The 22,287-nt window shown below is 32.6% G+C and overlaps 2 protein-coding genes and 1 long non-coding RNA gene across 3 annotated transcripts; 1 reads left to right on the top strand and 2 right to left on the bottom strand.

Annotated features, from left to right (window-relative positions):
• Positions 1–729: 729 nt before the first annotated feature.
• LOC148279534 (uncharacterized) lies at positions 730–5,369 on the bottom strand (the record flags this gene model as incomplete). Its single annotated transcript, XM_088229775.1, has 2 exons — positions 5,364–5,369; positions 730–2,079 (listed from the first exon to the last, which is right to left on the bottom strand). Coding segments are annotated over exons 1-2 (1,356 nt in total), but the record flags the coding sequence as incomplete, so codon positions are not given.
• A 6,758-nt stretch (positions 5,370–12,127) lies between these two features.
• Positions 12,128–21,113, bottom strand: Nhe1 (Na[+]/H[+] hydrogen exchanger 1). Its single transcript, XM_088229805.1, has 7 exons — positions 19,778–21,113; positions 16,983–17,139; positions 16,693–16,847; positions 16,065–16,216; positions 15,216–15,344; positions 13,607–13,699; positions 12,128–12,408 (listed from the first exon to the last, which is right to left on the bottom strand). The coding sequence occupies exons 1-7, from the start codon at positions 21,003–21,005 to the stop codon at positions 12,262–12,264; spliced, it is 2,061 nt and encodes a 686-aa protein (XP_088085931.1). The 5' UTR covers positions 21,006–21,113; the 3' UTR covers positions 12,128–12,261.
• LOC148279533 (uncharacterized) lies at positions 15,285–17,596 on the top strand. The gene is made up of 2 exons (XR_015822845.1): positions 15,285–15,378; positions 17,253–17,596. It is a non-coding gene; the product is annotated as an uncharacterized LOC148279533 (long non-coding RNA).
• Positions 21,114–22,287: the final 1,174 nt, after the last annotated feature.

The raw sequence follows: 22,287 nt of genomic DNA, 5'->3' as shown, positions 1-22,287 counted from the left end.
TGTGAAAAATCCATCATGAATATAATATTGATATTTAATATTTACCGTTGACCGTTTAATTTATGGAAAGTAGGTACCCATATAAAATAAATATCACGATAATACAGTAAAATGAACACTTGTGTACATTATATTATAGTATTTGCTTCTGATGCCACTATGTTGATAACAGCTTAAAGCCGTGACGTATTATGTTATTTTGACGTCAACATATATAATCCTACAATTAATTGATTGGATGAATTCAATAAACAAAAATAACTTTAAAAAACCAAATATTTATATTACTCAACAATTGGCTGATTTCTTGTCTTTGCAAGCATTATTTGGGTAGGTTAATTGATTGAAAATAAGGTTTAAATATTTTAATTATTTTTTAAGGTATCTTCCTACTTTTTTTCTGTTTATTGTAGTACTTGCCGACACTTATTTCGTCTTAATGAATCAAATTATTTAAAGAATTAAATATTTTATTACGCTAAATACAATGTTACCTAAAACGACAACTTAAAATAATTATACAAAATGGTTACGCTAAGTCTAAACAACGTTTTGGGATATAAATCCCAGCACTTTAAGTGTATAAATGACACGATGAACCAATTCGTTTTTGTACTTCAAAATTACATCGTCTTTTACATAATTTCCTTCGATCGTTCGACATTCATGATTCAGTCTATCGATGCAGTCTTTTCGGTAACTGTGCAGTTTAGCGTTCTCTTTACTCACGTAAAACGAATTATCGATATTAGCATTGTCCTCGGTGGGACTCTGTTCGTGCAGAGCTAGTACTGAATCTGTATCGTAGAAGGCTTTAGAGTATGCTATCTGAGGAGTAAAATTACTGGAGCGGTGAACATGTTGAAGAATGTGCATGAAATCTGGAATGTTGTAATCCAATCCCCGAGTTCGCTGAAACTCGTCTAGAAAATAGACATGGCGAATATTGAAGGAGGTATGGGATCCTTTCTTCACGGATGGAATATTTCGTATTCTGCGAATCAGAGAATCCCAAGTATAGTCACTCGAAGGCACGACGACTTCGTCTAAATCCAAAGAAATAACGTACTTGTAGGAATATATATTTTTGTAAAAGCAGTCATTGTATAGGAGAATGTCGAGGTTTCGTTGCAGATTGAAGGTCTGGGAGAGATAATAATGTCTAAATAAAGGTAAATTCGGTCTGCCCCCGGGGAGGCTAGTCGGACTGATCTCGGCCCTTCCTAAAGTCACGTAATAGTTCATCACTTTGGTGATATTCGGGTGAGACTGCAGATTATAGAAAAAAACTTTATCAGCTCCTAATAAATTGAGAAGTTCCATCCATTCGATCAATCTCGGAGATATATCTTTCAGCAAACTCCGCCCACTCACGCATACGGCAAAATGCTTTTTCATCTTGGGGACGTTTTTCGTCACACGCACGAGGTTAGTGGCATTCTCGCACGTGTTCTGAACTAGAGAGACGGCTGCCGGATTCATCATCCGATTGGCCTCTGGAATCCGACAGCTCACGAGGTATGGCTGGAGTTCTCCGGGAACGTAGCCTCCCCCGATGCGCTTGTACTCGTAGTATCGGACGACCGCGGGCTCGTATTCGTTATCGAACCATATCTGGCAGTAGGTCGGGACACTTACGGCGCCTTCGTTAGCCATCGTCACGATACGCACGAAGGGGCCCGAAGGATATAACTTTCTAGAGTCGTAATACGCGTTATAAAGATAAAATGCGGCGACGTTATCGATTCGCAGTATTTGCCAATAAATTTGATGGTTGTGGATATCGAGAATGTAAGGAAATAAGGCGCAAGAGAAGTTTTTGTAATACATTCTAGTTCGACGGTTTTCCATCTCTTGGCTGAATATAATCGGAAAGTTTGAAAGGAGTCTGGATATTTCTCTAATTTCTTCTTGTTCTGTGGGTGGCTTCCTCTGGTCGACCCGGAGCACGGGGGCCATAGCCAGGTAGGGCCGGGGCCCCCTCAGGCGGGAGAGCCGCAGGTCGAGAGTCAGCAGAGTGACGAGCACCCAGCAACCCAGGACTAACAGCAGCCATCGTATCACCAGTCGACTGAATATCTAAAATGAAGGTGAAATATTTAAATTATCTATTGCCAATATTACGCAGTCATTAATGTATTGCAATCTTAGCAGGTTCGGCATAATATGACACTTTTCCAAATGCCTACATAATTTGATTGATATAATAATTAACTTAAATTAATCCCGTACCTGTGTTTTTTTTTTGTACAGTTTGAATTTAATTGTCACACATCATTATCAGAATATAAAGTACTGTATTTCATAACACAAATACATAAATATTGTTATCGTAGTATTCATTTTACGCCTATTTTATTTGTCAAATTAGTAACAAAAAACAAATGGGCACGATCGTCGCGGGCACATAAATTACATGTTTGATTGACAGAGGCAACGATTGAGATAACAACAATTAATAAATATTGTAACCGTGTATGGTTTAATAGTAAATATTTACCTTTATAATAAACATGAGGAACTTAAGAGCTTTTCCAAAAATATCATGTTGAAAAATAAACTTCGATAGACAGAATACCAGTTTATATAACCAAACGTAACCGAAAGAGTTATCCACGACTACTAAAAACTACAATGCATTTCGTTTACGAACAGTACATAAATATTTGCAAAAGTCACGACGTTTTATGAATTACCGTTGACAGTCTTGTAAAATAAGTTTTTATCGCTTAAAATTGTGTTACGTTATTACTTCACTCGGGAATATAGTCTAGAATTTGTATTGCGATGAGACAGTAAGAGATTTACCGAGGATTTTCATTTATTTTATTTTTTTGCATCACAACAGGCCAGGAGGTCCAACTATAGTGATGAATTATGTCACAGAACGCCCAGGCTTGAGAAAAATCACATTTTTATTTTTTGTCTTCTCACTGGAAATCGAACCCGGAACCTTCCGTGCGTGAGTCAAGTGTCTTAACCACTACAGCACGGAGGCCGCAACCATTTTCAACACAAGTAACGCTACTTTTCCTTGTGAAAAATAAAATTATTGAAAGGAAATTTTGTCGATAGGAAAAATGTTTTTTTTTAAGTAGCGGGCGCTAAAAGTTATACTGAGAGACGAAGATTGTAAGACAGCTCCTTTGATGTAGGCAAATCGCGTAACATTTGTAGTTAGCGGTTAATCTCTCGGTAATCCGGCAGATATCGGACTGCAGCACTGCCCGATTACTCAAAATTACTAATAATGGCGCATTTAAACGACAGAAGCTTGGTTTTATTGTATGTATTCTGAGCTACTTGCTTGGGTGCCTGTATAAATACGTCGGTTTACTGGTAGGGCCAAAGGAATAAGGAGCCGGATTATATCGAGAGTACTGCACCAGTTTTTATCCGCGGTTCGCTGGTGAGGTATTGAGAAATGAGTTAATAAGGAAGTTTAGTGGTATTGTGGAGATCATCACCATCAAGCCGTAAAGTTGGCAGGGCCGAACACCGTTTTGGCTCGCAACGCGTAACCCGACGCAACGTCAGCTCAGACAAGTAATTAAACGTCATGCAGCGAACGAATATACACATTTCATCTTGGCATTTCGTGTCGTCCGTCCACAAGCTCCTCGCCAGTGTTCGATATTGTAAATTCCTTCTGTACAAAATTGCAAGGATGTAACTCGTGTGTATCTACTCAAAAAATAATTTCAATTGTAATCCATCTTTCTCTTTGACCTCAAATCAATCAACGCACCCATCCATACACTTTAAAAAAGAAAAAATGTTGATAGATTATTAAACTAAGCCAATTAAAAAATATATATGAATCGTATTATCAGCGCTCTGATTTTTTAAAGTTTTGTATTTCTGAAATTACTCCACGTGTGACATCTCAAGTTCTCTTTCGCTTCTTCTCAGTTAGTTCTGCCGATTGGTCCGTTGACGGTAAGTCAACCGGAAATCTTCCACAACTGTTAAGACAGTCATTAATTGATTCATATGAACAAATGACATCGTTAAAATTAGTTCGTTTTTATTAGAATATTTTTTTCGTACATTTTCAAGAAACTGCCATATAATTATTTAATGCTCTAATTATTACAGCGCGAAAGAAAACATTTTTTTGCATCCAATTTCCCGTAGGGCTTGAAGTAACACATTTTCGTCGTTGAGCAAAATAAATATTTCCGATGGAATGATATATTTTTCGGGATAAAAAGTAACCTGTATCGATTGCCGGTTCTCCAACTATCGCTATGCAAAAAATACGGCGGTCGGTTAGTCTATGGCGACGTAGCATCGTTATTCGCATTAGAATTTTCCCAAGGTATTGATATTTTTTTCGGGATGAAAAGCAGCCTATAACACTTTTCAGCTCTCCAACTGTCCCTACGCAAAACAATCACGTCGGTCGGTAGATCTGTAGCGACGTGAAGGAAACATAAACGAACAGACAAACAAACTTTCGCATTTATAATATTAGTATGGATTATTATTGACCGTCCAACCACAACAGATTTGAGAAATATTGGTAAACGCGAACCAGCCTTAGGGTAGACCGGGGACGGTTGTAGCAGGGGACGGTAGTACCATTGCGAATATCTCTGCAACCCCATCCTGCATACCCCGCACACCCGGGTCAGGAACATGCTAGAACACGTCCCGAGAAACTGCCAGCCACACGAAAACGTAGCGCGAAATGGACGCCTGTGACAGAGAGGAGACATTTTTACAACTGCACTCAAAGTAAGTTTTTTCCACTTAATATTATTGATCATAACACAAATTCGAGACATATTTTTTTATTCAGTGTCAGATTAAACGTTTCTTACTGTTGTTGGCTCTATATTCCAATTATATTCATGTAGCATCGAGTTGAGATTCATGAGAATTTTAGCAATTTAAACAAAATGACATTAAGGGGACAATTGAAGCAATTTTTGGGGGATGGTTGTGACGGTACATCGTAGTATGTACTCGTATATCCCCGTGGTACAATTGACCCTTTGAGATTTCTTGTTTTTTCTGTCGTAATTCAATAACGATTCTAAAGAAACCATTTTTAATTGACCGTTTTCGCAAACTAATTTTCTCGCTAGGCGGAGTTATTATGTACTAGAACATACTATAAAAATACCTTATGTAAATTAATGCCCCGACACGGGTTATGCCCAGTAAAGAATAGAAAAAACATAAAGTTTTATGTGAAATAAATAAATAAAAAATATATATAATATATTGCTTCTTCATGACCACTGCACCGCTAGAAATTTTCAATATAATTATACCCGGTTTTTCTAGTATGTGGAGGGAGTGCTTTATTTTATAGTCCCCGGACTAGCACTGAGGCGTAAGACTGATCATCCTACCTTCATGTTACGAATTATCATTATGTTTGGTGTACCAATGCAGTATCCTATGCACTATTGAGTGTATATAAGGAAACAATGATGTTTCCAAAAATATTATTTTCTTTTTTAGAGGGGGGGAATTTATTATGCAATAAAAAAAATACTAATTTTGCATAGTACACATCCTTTATTTTTTTACAGTTTGACATAAAAAACACACATTTAAATATTTTTTCAATGTTAATTAAATGGTAACACTTTAAATGGTTTTTGGACAATGTTAATTTTTGGACAAATAATTTCTTCCACTATTTAGATAAGTCTAGTTAAGGTTCAGATGACATACATTTATTAGTAACAATCCCTAAGGGCTTTTGTTAGCCAGTCGATTGGCTAAAATATAAAAAATAAATGGTGCTGGGTTCATAATTTTGTTATCTTGTAATACCATGTACAGTATAAAATTACATAGGTACTAAATTTTAATAAATACACAAGATTTTAGCAAGCAAAGTATTTCTGTGGCGTTATGGCTTAAGCTAATATGCATGCCTAATGCCCATTTTACCTTAGTCGATGGGGAAGAAATATTCACTTTATTGAGCTGTTAAAAATCTGATTAGTAAGTGCGGTCGGTAGTAAGGTCGGTTCAAACGATATTTCTTTTGTGTGGATAATGACTAGCATATCAAGTTTCAACTACATTTCTTCTTTTGCCGCTTCTACTGGAGGTTGGCCACCATTATTCTGAAGTCATCACGATCCTGGGTCAGTCTAATCAGCGCTGCTGTATCCGGCACACCGAACCACTGCCTGAAATTTCTGAGCCATGATGCTCTTTTCCGTCCCATACCCCGCCTACCCTCTATCGTTCCTTCCATAATAAGTTGGAGAAGGGCATACTTCTCATTGCGGAATATGTGACCAAAGTATGAGGTTTTTCTTCTTTTGTCAGTGGTCAGTAACTCCCTCTCTTTGTTCATGATGCTTAAAACCACTTCATTAGAGACATGATCAGTCCATGAGATTCGAAACATTCCGCCCAACCAAAGTTTGAAGGCCTCAATTTCGTTCATCGTTAAGACTTTGAGAGTCCAACCCTCCATACAGCATCACTGACAACACACAAGCATTTATTGCTCTCCCTCTTGTGCTTAGTCTCAGATCTCGGTTGCATAAGAGTTTCTGCATTATATAGAAGGTTAATCTTGCAATTTCATTTCTGGTCCGTAAACAATTCTTTTAACTTCACTAAAAAACATTTTATATAAATTAGGAGAATACGCAGTATGATCAAAAACAGACATATCAGCTTGTATCATAATGCCACAGATTTTAAACATATAACAAAATTCAATCATAATAATTTATTATATAAATAAAAGACGAGTGATACTTTAATCCACAAATTTGGAAAATCCAGAGACCGGTTTCATCGCTTTCGCGACATCTTTGAGACTATCACTCGTCTTTTATCTATATAATAAATTACAATGAACTTCCACCTAGAATTTTCACTTACAAACTTCAATCATAATAATATTACAACATTTATGTTTGTATGTAGATATATTATAATTATGGATTGTGGGCAATAGTTTATCCAGTAGATTTATCCATCCACATAAAATAATTTTTCAAATATCTGCATCTGTAATAATTTCCACATTTTTTCAAAATAAAATAATTTCTTAATTATCCTAATTGCTTTTTTTGAGTTACACAATTTGCAGGGCAATAAATTTCATAAAATCTTGTGACAAATAAGGGGTTAGTTAGTTCAAAGTTCAAACCCTAATTTCTCAAAACACAAACAATACAAATCCACAAAATTAGTAGCACAAATATGAATTATAAATTTTCCTTAATCTCTCCTCCTTTCCTTTTTTGGGAAAAAGGAAAAAAGAAAAACAGAGGAAAGAGGAAAAAGGAAAGGAGGAGAGATTATTTCTCTCTTCTCTGTTCTTCTTATAATAAAAAAAAAGTTCAGAGGAGAGAGCATAATATGGTGTGGTTTATGAAAAAGAAACAGATCCCTGGACGAGTGTTTTTGAAGGTGATACACTTCAATTGGAGTACCAATCCAGCACTCCGTGCAACAAAAGGTGCAGATAAGAGAATGATGATAAATTACTAACATATTATTGATAAACAGATTACAAAATGATTTCTGTAGTACTACTTTATATTTTTTAAGAAAGAATAAAGACAGTGATACATTTGATCTCGGTGATTGACTCAAAAGGTTTGTTTATCCCAGTAAATAACTTTTTTATCAATATTTAAAGTTTGACTAATCTATGTATAGTACCTACCTTTAAAAGTATTTGTATGGATTCATTATACCAATGTATTCAAAAGAAGAGCAGTAAGAATTTTTAGTTTGTTAAATGTTCAGGAATGAGATTTATTTAAAGTTCACATGTCTGACAATGTTGGTCACAACGGAACCCGGTCACTGGTGAAAATCATAAATAAAAGAGGAATAAAACTAAATATAATATTTTTATTGTTATAATGCAGTTCTACTAAGAAATGTCAGTGAAATTCAATCCATAAACTTTTTAGAGAAGATTGATTTGTTCGCAGTTACTATGAATTGCTTGCATAAATTATGAGTAATCAAAATTAGATTTTGTTGTTCATGTGATGGATGTTTTCTGCATGATTTGGTAAAAAGGGTATATGTAACACTGTAATAATTTTATAAAAGTCACTAATTTTTATATATTTTCTTATTACAAATGTAATGGAAAATTGCTAATTTGCTATTATTCTTTGTTGAAAAGTAAATTAATCTTCTTTACAGAATAAAATTGAAAAAACTGGTAACTGATCAGCTATTTAGTATATATATAAATATTTTTATCTGCTCGATATACATACACTGACAAAATAGTGTTTTAAGAAATCTCTTATTCAATAATATACATAGAAAAAAAGAAAACTGCAGATATAATTGTTCAAATGGCCAGTAAATTTTGCTAAAAGTGTTACTTGATTTACACCTGAGTAGATTAATTTTCTAGGTACACAAAATAAATGTTATATTGTTTTGCCAGTGACACAATTTATTTATATTTTAAAATACTAATGCACACATAATGGTTCCATTCTTATAAATAATATTATAAAATTAACTATCAACATATAAATATTTTATATTAGAAAGAACATTATAATTAATTTACATACAATACTAAATTCAACATGATTTTATCAAATTACAGTAATATTTACAGCATACTCATAAACATGTGAAACTGTACAAAAAGTATAAAAATAGGGGGTGTTTTTCAAACTGGACCAATACTCTGGCACTTTACTTAGAAATAAAACTAGTTAAATTATAGTAAGAAGTACCATATATCACAAGTAATCTGTTGTATACATAAGAGTTTAATCATAAGATACAACCTTAATTCTTAATGACCAAAAAATAGATACATAAATATTATTTTAAAGTTTTAAGTCCATGGTAGGTGTTTACCTACCACACAAAACAATTATTTACAAAAATGAAAAAAACTGTCATTTTCACCGTAATTTATTACAACAATATTGAAAAAATAATTCAAACTTGATTCCGTAAAAACAATTGTTTTTATTGCTATTTAATCCACAAAAAATAAGGGCAGACGCATCGCCTCAATAGCGGGAAGAGCATGGTTGAAAAAAGAGGGGAACAGAAAGGAGTGGAAACGTTTGGAAGAGGCCAATGTCCCGCAGCGGAGAGAAAAAGGCTGAAGAAGAAGAATCCAGCAAAAAAAAAAAGATTGGATTCTACGAAATGCCAAATTTCCAATTACATAATTCAATTGCAACAAAAAAATATTTTCAAAAGTAAAAAAATAAGGATGTTTCTTTTCCAAACACATTTATTTTTGTGTGACAATATAGTAAAGCGATATTTCAAACGACGATTAATACTCGATTGGTGTTAGCCTACATTTAACCATTATCATAAAATGCATAATAGGTTGATGTTGATGATCCAATTGGCAATCGCAAGCCAATAAATAAACGGAATCAAACCTGCATTGAATATAAAAATGATCCTACTCCACAATCAATCTATAAAAACTGTCTAATTGTCCTAAGTGTTGCTAATACTTCAATTTCAATATTTTCACTAATTAAATAAATAAAAACTGTGAACAATTAGTGCCAAAAAAAAGCAGATATGGCTGCTTCTGACATTTATTTATCGATTTGTGCAATATAGTTCGTTATAAACATAAACTATTAATATATTTCTAGAGTTAATATAAAAAGATTAGACTAACCACAGCAGATGTTGTTTGCAAATAAACAAAACATACATAATATATTGCACCGATTTAAATATAAATATGTTAATGTAATACTTGAAATATTATTTTTTTAGTTAACATGTGTTATATAAAATATTTCATATTTCATAATTATTGATAGGTACATGTAATGATAAAATTATAAATACACATATTTCAATTACGTAATACTTTTATGTTCTAATACTACAAATAAGGATGGATGGTTATACACAACGTATTTAATATGACTAACTGAGTTGAAGATACACATAACTAATTACTAAGCAAATCATAGATTGAGCTTTAAACTATTTAAATAGCAATAGAACAATCGAGAAGTGGTCTGTAAAATGGTAACATTAAGTGCTTTGAATCAGGTAAATAAAGAAAGTTCTCATTCAAAGTTTATTTTTGTAACTATTTTAGGTTAAATTTTACATTTTACATGTGTTGCTAAAGTTGATGACTAGGATAAAGTTTTTTTGAAATATTATAAAATATCACGTATCTGTAAAACTAGATTAATAGTAATGGTAAAATTGTAGTTAGCTACTGTAACACGAAATATTATGTAATAGCTACAATGACGCATGATTTACGACTGTATCTCGCATGAATTTTGCTTAAAATAAAAAAGGTTTTGCTTTCAGAAGAATGTGTGTTTATTCTTTCAATGCCAAAACAAATTTTCCACAATCAACAATGTTTGAGCATGTCCAAATGCTTGCAGACTGGCTGGATTTCCTCCCTAGGGAGTTATTCATATTTAAATTTATTTCAACAGAGAGAAAAAACATTTTTGAGAAGGGGATATGGAAGTCTAGGCATTTACAGGGCTTATGACCTATAAGCCCTGTATGAAATAAATTTAAATATGAATAACTCCATAGGGAGAAAATCCAGCCAGTCTGCAAGTATTTGGACATACCATATGTGTTATGATTCATATCATTAATTGTAGTGCTTTCGCACTTATAGATTACGCAGACAGGGTATAGTCTAAGCTTATAACCGAGTTGCACAGTTTACACCCGCGCTGTGCCAGCAGGTACCCTGCAAGACATCGGAACCTCCCTCGGACTCAAACATTGTTGAATTAACTACCTGGTAAAAGAAGAAGTATTAAAATTGGAAAATTGTTTTCAAGCGTTGCCTAGTAGGTGATTTGGTTCAGCCGGATGAATTTCACCCGCGTGATAAAGGTCTCAGCTCTTTTACTTCACAAAAATCAACAGATGGAAGAGTTGAGGAAATGTGGATGTTCAAACATGGGCATAATGGTGAATGTTACACAGTGTGTAAAGTGGCCACTTAAAAGGGCCAATGACAGGTCATAAGCCCTGTAAATGCCTAGACTTTCATATTCCCTTCTCGAAAAATGTTTTCCCTCTCTGTTGAAATAATTTTTTCCACAATCCTTCACAAAAGCTCAACTCATAACCCCTTGTTACAGAACATCAGCATTGTCCTTAAGCAATAGTTTAAAGAATTGTAATGTGACTAATGTACTAAAGTTATACATATTATTTAAAAGAATACTTGAGGAGTTTTAAGGAGCTTTGGTATGATTTACATAGATAAAATTTTTACACATATTCTAAATGACAATAAATCATTTATATACGTACAAAATATTATTTTCAACTAACCTTAAGTTTTGCTTCCCGTGTATTTAAAAATTACCTGTACACAAATTAAAAAATATTTTATAATATAATTTAGTAAACGAGAGCTGCTTTTAACAAATGACTTTATTTTGATGTTGTTTGTTCAATCTGTCGGCCTCTTGGTGTAATGGCCAGCGCGTTTGCCTACCATGCAAGAGGTCTCGGGTTCGATTCCCGACATGGGTAATATGAAATATTTATTTAAAAGGGTGTTTTTACACTAGAATATTTCATAGTCCCAGGACTGGTACCTGAAGCGTAAGACTGATCATCTCACCTTCATGTATCAAAATAATCAAGATATACTGCGATTGGTGTACCAATGCAGAGCCCTATGCACCATTAGGTGCAGAAAGGGAATGATGATGATGATGTTTGTTTAATATGATCCCTATAAATGTCTTCTGGTTAATGTCAATACGCTATCGGCATGTAGATGCCATAAAACTATTATTTATTTATTATGTTCACCACATACAGGTGGTGTTGGCTAGAGCCAAAGATGAGGTGATAGGATTTTTAAAAAATAGGATAGATCATTTAGGTAAATACATAATGTATGATATACAAAAATATAATACTTTATCAATAGGCATAAGTACCAATGTGAATATAGTAACACGAAGATAATTATAATGTATCATAATTTCGTCGCCTCAGTTCGTTTTTATCCAACAGACCAAAACCCATATCTGCAGAAATATAGCTTTTAAGTTTTTTTCTAAAAAATAGGCACAAATAATAACCACAACTTGAGACAAAATTCGTTAAAAAACCCCTTACACTTAAAAAAAAAAAAAAAATTCATGAAAATTTTATAAATAAATGCTTTCTCAAAACTCTTGTACACTTAACTCGATTTTGATCAAAATGGTCTTTTGGACAAAAACGAACTAAAGCAACGATTTATATTATAAATAAGTTTTAAGTTAACAGGTTTTAGGTTATATCAGACTAAGCACTTCTCTGCAAGCTGGACTGGGAATTGGAATTAGATGGAGGAACACTTTCATCATCAGTCTCTCTTTCTGGAGAAATCCTGATAGCTTGGTACCACTGGTTGGTTAGGTCTGTCATTTGGCTCTTGCAATCTTTTAATTCCTATGAAAAAATTGTATGCATGAATTTTTTTACCCAGTATGAACGTATACAGAAAATGTGTCAAATAATTATGTAAGACATAATTAGTTGACACTATTGCATTACTTCGAATTATGTGAACAATATAAATATAGATTTAGTATAACGAATGAGGTTGATATTTTTCGAAATCTGATACTAGCCCTTTTAGATCAAAGCCACAGATATTTGTATGTACATGCTGTACAGCTTAATACAATAAATAAATCGGTAAAATAATTTGAGATAAATCTGCATGATTACAAAAGGAACACATTTTAATAAGTTATTATAAAATTCTGTCTTGAAATACGACTGGAGTGACCTAAATATTTTTCTATAAAAGGTCCACGTGTAGTATTTAGTGAACATGATAAAAATAAAAAAAGGAATCAATTCATTAGTTACGTAAACTTTGACGAAGAAGCTTGTTTGCTTTGAAACCGGTCGGTGGAAAAAAAAAAAAAAAATAGTGGTTAAAAACAAAGTTGTTTTATTTATTTTATTAAATATTTTTCATTGATATTTATGAAATATTTTCACAAACTCGATATTAATTTGACAATCCAATATTTAAATAAATATTTCAGTTTTGGCATAAATCATAGATTTTTTAGCATATAACATGACATTCTATGTGAACCGTATAAATCACATTGAATCAGTCCAACATCGCTTGCTTCGAAAAGTAGCGTGAATGCTTGGACTAGAGAGAGGCAACAATTCATATGCTGATATGGAGTCAATGTCAAATATTTCTAGTCTACAAAAACATAGAACTAATATTGACTCCATATATATGTTCGGCATACTAAATGTTATAATCGATGTGCCATCGTTACTGGGACAGGTAAAATTCCATATTTTGACTCGTAGGTTGAGAAACAATGAAGTACTGTTCATCGTTCAGCATAGAACAAACTATGGCCTTAATTGTCATATTGTTAACTCAAGACAAGGTCTGGACTTTTTTGTTTTTTTTTTTTTTAAGTTTACAACGATTTAAACGAGCACTAAATAAATAGTCCAGATCTTGTCATGATGTCTTTTATGTTTTTTAATGCTTCTTTTTTAATGATTTTAACAGTTCTTATTTTGTAATATTCATCCCCATGAACTGTATAAATGGACAATGCCCGTAAATAAAAAATAAAATAAAAACTTTTTTTATCAATCATACCTGGTGAGTGAATCGGCGAGTGAAGAATGGTATTAAATACTTCAGGTCTAATCTTGCAAAACCTCTGACTCTTGCTGATTGTGAAAAATTTACCTGAAAAATAAAATATACAATCACATAATGTAAATCAACAAAATATTTTAGCATCAGGTCATGCTACATATTTGGCAATTAATTTATTTTTTTTCGCTCATAACAAAACAACAAGAAATTCATAAATATTTAATAAGTTCCACTCTCATAATAAATCACCTATAAAGTGATGTTAAAGTAGCACATCAGTTATGAACAAACGGACATTTGTTTACATGTTAAAATTTTATTTGATTAAAACATATTCAGCATACTGGGCAATAAGTGTGTTTTATCCTTTGTTTAATATAAACAGTCAATATAAAAGCTGGAAAATATTACATATATTTACTCTAGATCTATCAATAAAATATTATCAGAAAACAGCATGAGAAATCATTTCCATGCTGCTTATTTTTTTAACTAAAAATCAAATTTTTAAAAATAAATATAAAATAAAACACTTTGTACATAGATATTTATATACCACACATGAGGTTATTTACATCTGAAGTGCTATCTAAACCACTCTCGCGGCACGAGAAAACAGTTTTTCTCGTGTATTTTGTATATAAATACACGAGATAATACGGCCGCGAGAGCGTTTGGAATACCAGCCCTGATGATGGGTAATGAGGAACTTCAGCCCTACGGAAAATTAGATTAGCACAGTAAAAACTAGAGCATTCAAGTATGCAGCAAAGTTTTTAAAATGTACAAAAAAATATTTCAACAAAAACAAACCACTTTGAACGGCGTCACTAGTTCATATGAATCAACTAATGATAAGAGAGTTGTGGAAGATTTCCGGTTTACTTACCATCAACGAACCAATCGGCAGAACTGACCGAGAAGAAGCGTAAGAGAACTTGAGATGTCACATGTGGAGTAATTTCAGGAGTGCAAAACTTTAAAAAATCATAGCACTGATAATACGATATGTAATTTTTTTTTTAAAAATGCATTATTTTAATAGTCTATTAACAAATAAAAAATATATAAAAAACCACTGTACTTCCTCATTTGGAATACCTGAAACTAACTGTGTTCTAACATGAAACTCGTGTGTGGTACACAAAGTGTTTTATTTAATTTATTTATTTAATGTACAAAATACACAATTTTATCATAGAGCACAATTATTTATTTATTTTATGTCCCGACTTGTTAGAAAATCGCGTGTTAAGTTGGGACTCTTCTATATATAAATCAAAAACACTTATTAACATATTAAACAATATACAAAATAATTAAAACAATATACAAAATAATAATAGAAAAATATATATGATAAAAATTTATACATGTCAAAAAATGGAATGCAGAAAAGTTATATAATAATACATGTCAACATGTTATTAATAATTTATATATATAACATAATAATTTATTTATATATATTACATTACATATGTATATATATATTAAAAATGTTATCCGACAAACTAAATGCTGAAAAAACAAACTTTATCCTGTTATTCTTGTACTTCAATAAGTACTGAATTTTACAAAGATAGTCATTAAAATCTATTTATACCTCCATTTCCTCTTCAGTAATTTCAGACAAAAGTTCAGAATCAATAGCCTGTCCCCATTCCTTTGTTTTAGATAAAGAAACTTCTTTACGGCGTCTTTGGGATCGAGATCTCTTGTTCTTCTTGTTGGCCTAAAATAACACATCGAAATGCTTTACAAACACAGTAAGTCATCAAAATAAGTGGATAAAAGTTTCGAACTGTCAATTTAAAACAACATATTTTAATAATTATAATAAATCATTGGTGAATTATGGTTTACTTTCATAATATACGAAAAAATTATCTAATGATATGATGTATCAAAGTGAAAAATGGAAAAAATATTCACATCTTTTAACAATAAATATTCGTAACATTGTATTGTCATATTACTGATGACATATAAAAAGATATTAGATTGTTTTGAAAATCAAGTACTTACTTAAGTAATAAGTCTTGAGGACGATATGAAAAATAAGGTCATTATTCATTTAATCATTACTTATATAATTAATAATGCTGAAAGATTATGGACCGTTTTACTGACACAGACAAAATTGTATTATGTCAGTTATGATTTATGTGTTAAGTATGAAACAATCGAAGCAATATATAAGAACTTGCTGACGAGTTTTATGCTTACAATTCAGCGGGACTTTAATTTTTAGCTTATTGTGTAAATATTTGTGAAATTTTTTTTTTTTTTAATATTGTTTATCAATGTTAATGTGCGTGTTTTTTTTTCAAAACTTATAATTTTGGTGGGTTAGAATAAACTGTTATGCAGCAATAAGCCCGCCAAGTACAGTGTACAGAAGATTTTTTTTTAATTTCAAAATCCAGTATAGAAATGGGGGAATATTATTTACCCGTAAGAATTTGAGAAGTGGCATCGTGGATCCTCCGAAAAATAAAGTTGTAAATAATACAATTATAAGTGTTGTGGTAATTATCACATGTCGGGTTTCATCGGAGAAGCCTAAATGCAGAGAGAGAGCATATGAAATGGCACCACGCAATCCTGAAAACAAAACAATTATTCTAATAAATGACGACTAAAAAAATATATATTCATATGTTTCAGATTTTTAGATTCCGAAAAACGGAAGAATTTAATAAATAATTATGTTAAAACATAGGCAGAATGGTAAATGTTAAGCCAGCCAATGGCAAGTGGTAAGCTCTGTAAATGCCTAGACTTCTATATTCATTTCTCCATCTCTGCTGTTGTAATACGCCTTTTTTTATTTATTAATTTGTTTACATAAAATAATACATGATTTTTTTCTATTGCAATCTACTTTTATATATTTAGTTAATCTTAAAACTGTAACTTTCCTAAAAAGAAACTAGCTCTTGTGCTTGGAGAGTGGCTTACACTGTTTTTGTTATTTGGTGGATTTGAAGTTACATAATTTCAAATAACAAAAAAATAGTGTTACAAATGTTATTTGATGTTACAAATATATTATACATTTATTGATTAAAAATAGTTACCACTGAACCACATAATGAATGCCATCTTCTTGGTAATTTTGTGTTCACGAAATCTGTTTACAAGAATTGCGAGTGGGAAAATGTTACACGCTCTCCCGAGTAGACACAAGAATATACTCCAAATAACAAGGGCTGGCTCGACCCGATGTCTAAAGCTAAAATAAATAAACAAATCCATAACATTATAAAGCAAGTGAGTTCAAAAAATATCTACTTAGACTTGACTACTTTAAAAAGTGTGTAGGTACATGATAACTATAAACAAATGGGTAAATTATAAAGGTTCTCACCTAAATATTGCCAACCCTAAATAGGCAAATACACAAGTTTCTGCAATGAAGGCTAATGTCCTCATTGTTTGCTGCATAGTTATTTGTGTAACAGTTGATAAATTGAAATGAGTATAATGTGACATTACAATCCCACAAAAAAGAATCGCCATTATTCCTAAAAAAATACAAAAATATAATATTTTCAGAATAATAACAGCAACTCATTAAAAATACATTATAAATAAAGCCTAATAATTGTAAGTATGTATATTGTTCCACATGTTCCAGTGTGAGGACATAAGGACAAACTTCACCCACCATTCTCTCCTGGCACTTATCCACAGAACTACTAATAATTATGCTGAGCTGTTGGACTTGCTTCACACCACTCCTGCTGCAAAGAAAACAGCTATCCTATCCATTGAATGGCCATCCCCTCAATTTTCCTCTATTTAATGTGTTTCTTTACTCATCTTTAGTATATTTCCTTTTTCTTTTTTTAGAATTAATTACATGTTTTGTGTAATAGTTATGATTTTATTTCATGTTATTTTCTATAATGCTTTATGTACTTTTAACTATTTATTGTAAGAGTCTGCTGGGCGTTTATTGATTAAATAAATTATTACAAATGAAAACTTATATGCATTTAGTTCCATATTCTTCCATTTGTCTTAAACTAGGTAAGCCTGTATCACGACAGAAATACATTAATCCAAAACAGTTTGAGACACTGTTCCAATTCATGAAGGTACTGGATAATAAACAAATGTTTATAAAAGAGTCGTTGACGCATTTCGGGTCATGCAACTACAAGAGGAGATCTCAGGAGAATGATCGCACAAGGTTTTCCTGTCATTTAAATGACTGGATATCTTAAAACAAGTACGATTTTTGCACAGATATTTTTTTTGTGGCCCCAAGAGTGTTCAAGGTGATGGATAAATATATTAAGTTCTCCAAAACAAAAACCATCTTCAGGAGAAATATTCCAAATCGCATTTTGTTTAGGGGAAGAACCCATTGCAGGAGACTGCTGCAAGACATTGCATAAAATGATTATTTATTATAATTAATATTTGAAGCATTAATTTTGTGGTCAAACATTTTACTAAATGTTATTAAATATTTATATATAATCACTTACCGACTTTTCTATATCTACCGGTTTCGAGACGTACCTGTCTCTTTGTCAGGACACCAATTAAACCATCACGCAAAACCCACTATACACCTTCACCATAGTTGTTGCACAAAAATATAAAACCAACACGACATGCACTCATTATGACAAACATGCACTGATTAGGACCAACATGCACTGATGGGGACAAACATGCACTGATTAGGTTATGAAAATATTTTATGGTGTGGGAGAAATAGTTTTTAAAAAAGAGAGGGGTGTCAGTTTAATAAGTATAGGGTGACCATTACAATGAAACATTGTACAATATGTTACATTTAAAGGTTGTGTTTTCTTTTGGTTTGAAACCTTTCAAAAAAGCCCATTATACGATGTTTCACTGTAATGGTCACCCTATACCTATTAAACTCACGCCCCTCCCTTCAACCCCTCCCATTTTTTACAACTATTTTTCCCACAACATAAAATATTTTCATAACCTAATCAGTGCATGTTCATAACCTAATCAGTGCATGTTTGTCCTAATCAGTGCATGTACTTATTAAAATGCATGTCGTGTTGGTTTTGTATTTTTGTGCAACAACTATGGTGAAGATGTATTGCATGTTGGTTTAGTTGGTGTCCAGACAAAGAGATGGGTACATCTCGAAACCGGTAGACATAGAAAAGTCAGTAAGTGGTTATATACAAATATCTAATAACATCCAGTTTTTAAATATTAATCATAATATGGTGCACACACACAGTTCTGCGTGTTGTTCAGATAGTAACAAGGAATTTATACTTTCTATTCTGTTGTATTCTAACTTAACAGAGAGCTTTCGATTTTATGGAGTTTGGGATATGTTACTATTTTATGTAATATATTTTTTATTTATTTCTAATAAATACGGCCTAAGCCAATTACAACAGTCAAATGAAAAAACATATTTACAAGTAACTGAACAAAAATAACATAAAACTGTAGGGTTCATGGTCCATAATCCATGACACGCACATGCAAAACGTTTCACCTGAAATAGTGTGATGACCGAAGAAAGCAATGTCATCATTTTCTATAGAATTCTATACAACATTATAATGCAACTCTAAGAGTATTGCACATAAATCGGGAGCATCGTTCTGCAATACATTCACATCATCCCTACCATGAAGAAATTGATTACAAAGGAACGTCGCTTATAAAGAGACTACAGGGCGTGGCAACGCCAGTCAGTACAGTCAGTCAGCCCAACAAGTTCAGTTCAGTCAGTCAGACCAGCTCGACGAAGTCACTCAATTCCAGCATGTAGTTGAAGTGCAGTCTCTTCAACCCATCAGCGCCGCTACGCTCGTGCATACATAACCAAGTGCTGTATCTTATTCGCCATGTAATAAATAAACGTCAAACAGCAACCTCGTGTCTTCTCTAACTGGGGTAGGAACTCCAACCCTCTCAACTACCAAAATCCTACAAAACTATGTAGCAAAGACAAACAAGGGCAATAAAATAATTGTATACAATTATGTATTTCAACAATATATATTTTTTTTAACCCATAAATATTTTTGTGTAATTTTTTTTTAATGGCTTAAAGTTTAACTAGCAATAAGAAAATTAAAATATTCAATGCAAACATGTTTCAGGAAAAAAATTAGACATAAATTTAAAAAAAAAACAATGGCTTACCTGATAATTGTATTCCTTCTGCAAGCACGTAGGGAGCGTATGTAAATACTAACATCATTCCAAATTCCAACGATGGATTCTTCCTCAAGTCTACATGTTTAAGTAATAAAGCACTGATGAGGGCAAATAACACTCCAATACCAGCCGATGCAAAGAACATCAAACAGAATCTATTTAGAGAAGATAAAATGGCTTCTCCCGTTGACATTACAACCTCATTTGTGTCCAATACTGCGGTAGTAAGGACGATGGAGATGGCATCATTGAGAATACTCTCTCCAAATACCAGCATGTTGAGAACAGGATCCACATCCAGGGCGTGAAAAATTGCGACGGTCGCTACAGGGTCTACTGCTGATATGAGAGAGCCGAAAGCAAAAGACTCCACAAAATTAAGTTTATATGCCACTTGAGCAAGCCCCAGCAGGTAAACGCCAGCCCCGATCACAAATGCCGATATAGCAGTACCAAGAATGGCAAACACTAAAATAGAGCCGATATTTTGAAAAAAATTACCTTTGTGCAAATTATACCCAGACTCAAAAATGATTGGTGGTAATAAAACAAGAAAAAATGCCGTTGGAGAAAATGCCTCTTCTTTTTTCCAATTAGCTATGTTTTTTGTAGACATTAGATTTATAATCAAACCGATTAAGCCACCCAGAAAAACAATAACTACACTTTCGGGTAAGTAGGTGAATCCGGTCTGCAGCATCGAGTGGATAAGTAATATTCCCAGTGCCAGAATGCACAATACAAAGAATATAGACATCGAACTGTTGTGCTCTTCTTCTGCGGAACTTTTTTCTGGAAGGACCGGGTAGGCGGGAGTAGTGGACGTGGAGACATTACGGGTTGCTATACTCGAAGATATCACAGTTATATTGGAGTGGAAATCAGACTCGCTCGAATTGTCACCCGCTGTAGACGACAAAAGTTCTATTTTAGAACTTTCTGTCGATGAAATAGAAATGTTTTGGTTCGACCTTCGAATTCGGTTAGTTTTAGGGTCATAAACTGGGAAAAAAGCACTCGATTCAGGATTAAAATCTGCAGAATCTGTATCCAAATTATCGTAAGCTTCGTCTGGATATTCAACAATTTTATCTATCAAATCTGGATTTGACAAGTAATCGGCGGTGCTCCATACTCCAGCTGGATAAATTAGCAGACAAAAAAACACTACTAATTTTTGTGACTGATATCTTGGAAAGATTATTTGAAACATTTGAAATTTAACGTATGATGTTGCGGGTGTAGATAAGAAGATACTTTATTTCCTTACACAATATACAAAACAATGTCAAATGTCAGTAGAACAATTTTTTCCATCGATTCTGACAAACGTAACGTCAAAATAGTATATTAGTATTGAGTGTGGAGAAAAAATATTTTTTCTTAAATGCATGTAGATAGGTACTAAAAATTTTAAGCCGCCCACAAACGTTTAATTTTATTTGTAGCCAATGTCGTGTTTTTTTCACATATTTACAGCAAGTCACATATACCTCTTAGTATTTACAATCAATCTATAGTTTATTTATAAATCATCTCCATTAATTGCTAGACTTTTTTTAAATGTACACAGCAGGTTAACATAATAAAAACAAGAGAATTAATAATATTGGTAAAAAGTAAAATGCTAATATTGAAGGCGTTTGAATGGAATTTGAGATAACAATAGTTTATTGGGTATAGAAAAAAATGAAGTGAGTATCTTTCTCCTCCAGCTGACTTTTGTAAATGACAGAACCCCAGTCATCAATTTTTAACAAGTGCAGCAGTGTCCAATATCAGTTTAATGCGCATTTAACTCAATTAAAGTTGTATCAAACTTGTTCAAAATACGCTTATTTTACACCCTAGTAACAAGGAAATTCCTTCGAGAATTTTTAGTAAATAAAATAAATCAAAATAATGTAAGTCATATATAATGACTTGAATATATTTAATTACTTTAATAAATTGGGCTACAACCTACCTAAACCAATTTAAATTTAATAAACATAAACACAATTCTTAATGCAGATTTTTTTGGCTATATATAAACGTTATAATTGATTTTTTTGGCGGCACCCATGTGGAACCCCATCTCGACAGTAATAAGGTAAATGGACAAAAATGATATTTTTAAGACTAATGACATTTTATTGTTTGGATATTGTAATGTCCAATTTGAAAAGAAAGACTGTATTTTAAATTACGTGCATTATGTTAAGAATGAATATTTCTCGGCGTCGATTGCCTGTTTTCTCCGACAATACGCCTTAACTCTCGGAATCCCTGTGACCCTTCCACAGAACCCCAGGGTTCGGTAAAGCCTGTTTAACCTCCTACCTATGGGTATATTGTGCAACCCGTACTTCGGCCGATATAATCACGTTTCGGTAAAAGATCTCTATCAACACCGACTAAATATCCTTGGTATTGTTTCAATAGAGAAAAAAAACACGTGTTAAATATTTATATTGTCTGTGGTTATCTATAAAGTGAATAATTAAGAAATTAAG

This window comes from Micrasema longulum, unplaced genomic scaffold (assembly GCF_059751315.1).
Source record: "Micrasema longulum isolate JH-2025_06_02 unplaced genomic scaffold, ASM5975131v1 h1tg000708l, whole genome shotgun sequence".
Taxonomy (NCBI): domain Eukaryota; kingdom Metazoa; phylum Arthropoda; class Insecta; order Trichoptera; family Brachycentridae; genus Micrasema; species Micrasema longulum.
This window is presented reverse-complemented; position numbering and strand designations above follow the sequence as displayed.

Bases quoted from the DNA above. Each gene is read 5' to 3' on its own strand.
- Nhe1 (XM_088229805.1), bottom strand. From the start codon at position 21,005: ATGTTTCAAATAATCTTTCCAAGATATCAGTCACAAAAATTAGTAGTG. The intron at 17,140-19,777 runs GTAAGCCATTGT...GTATTTTTTTAG, and splicing joins AGAAGGAATACAATTATCAG to GAATAATGGCGATTCTTTTT. The intron at 13,700-15,215 runs GTATAAATAGAT...TTTATTTTTCAG, and splicing joins TTACTGAAGAGGAAATGGAG to GTAAATTTTTCACAATCAGC.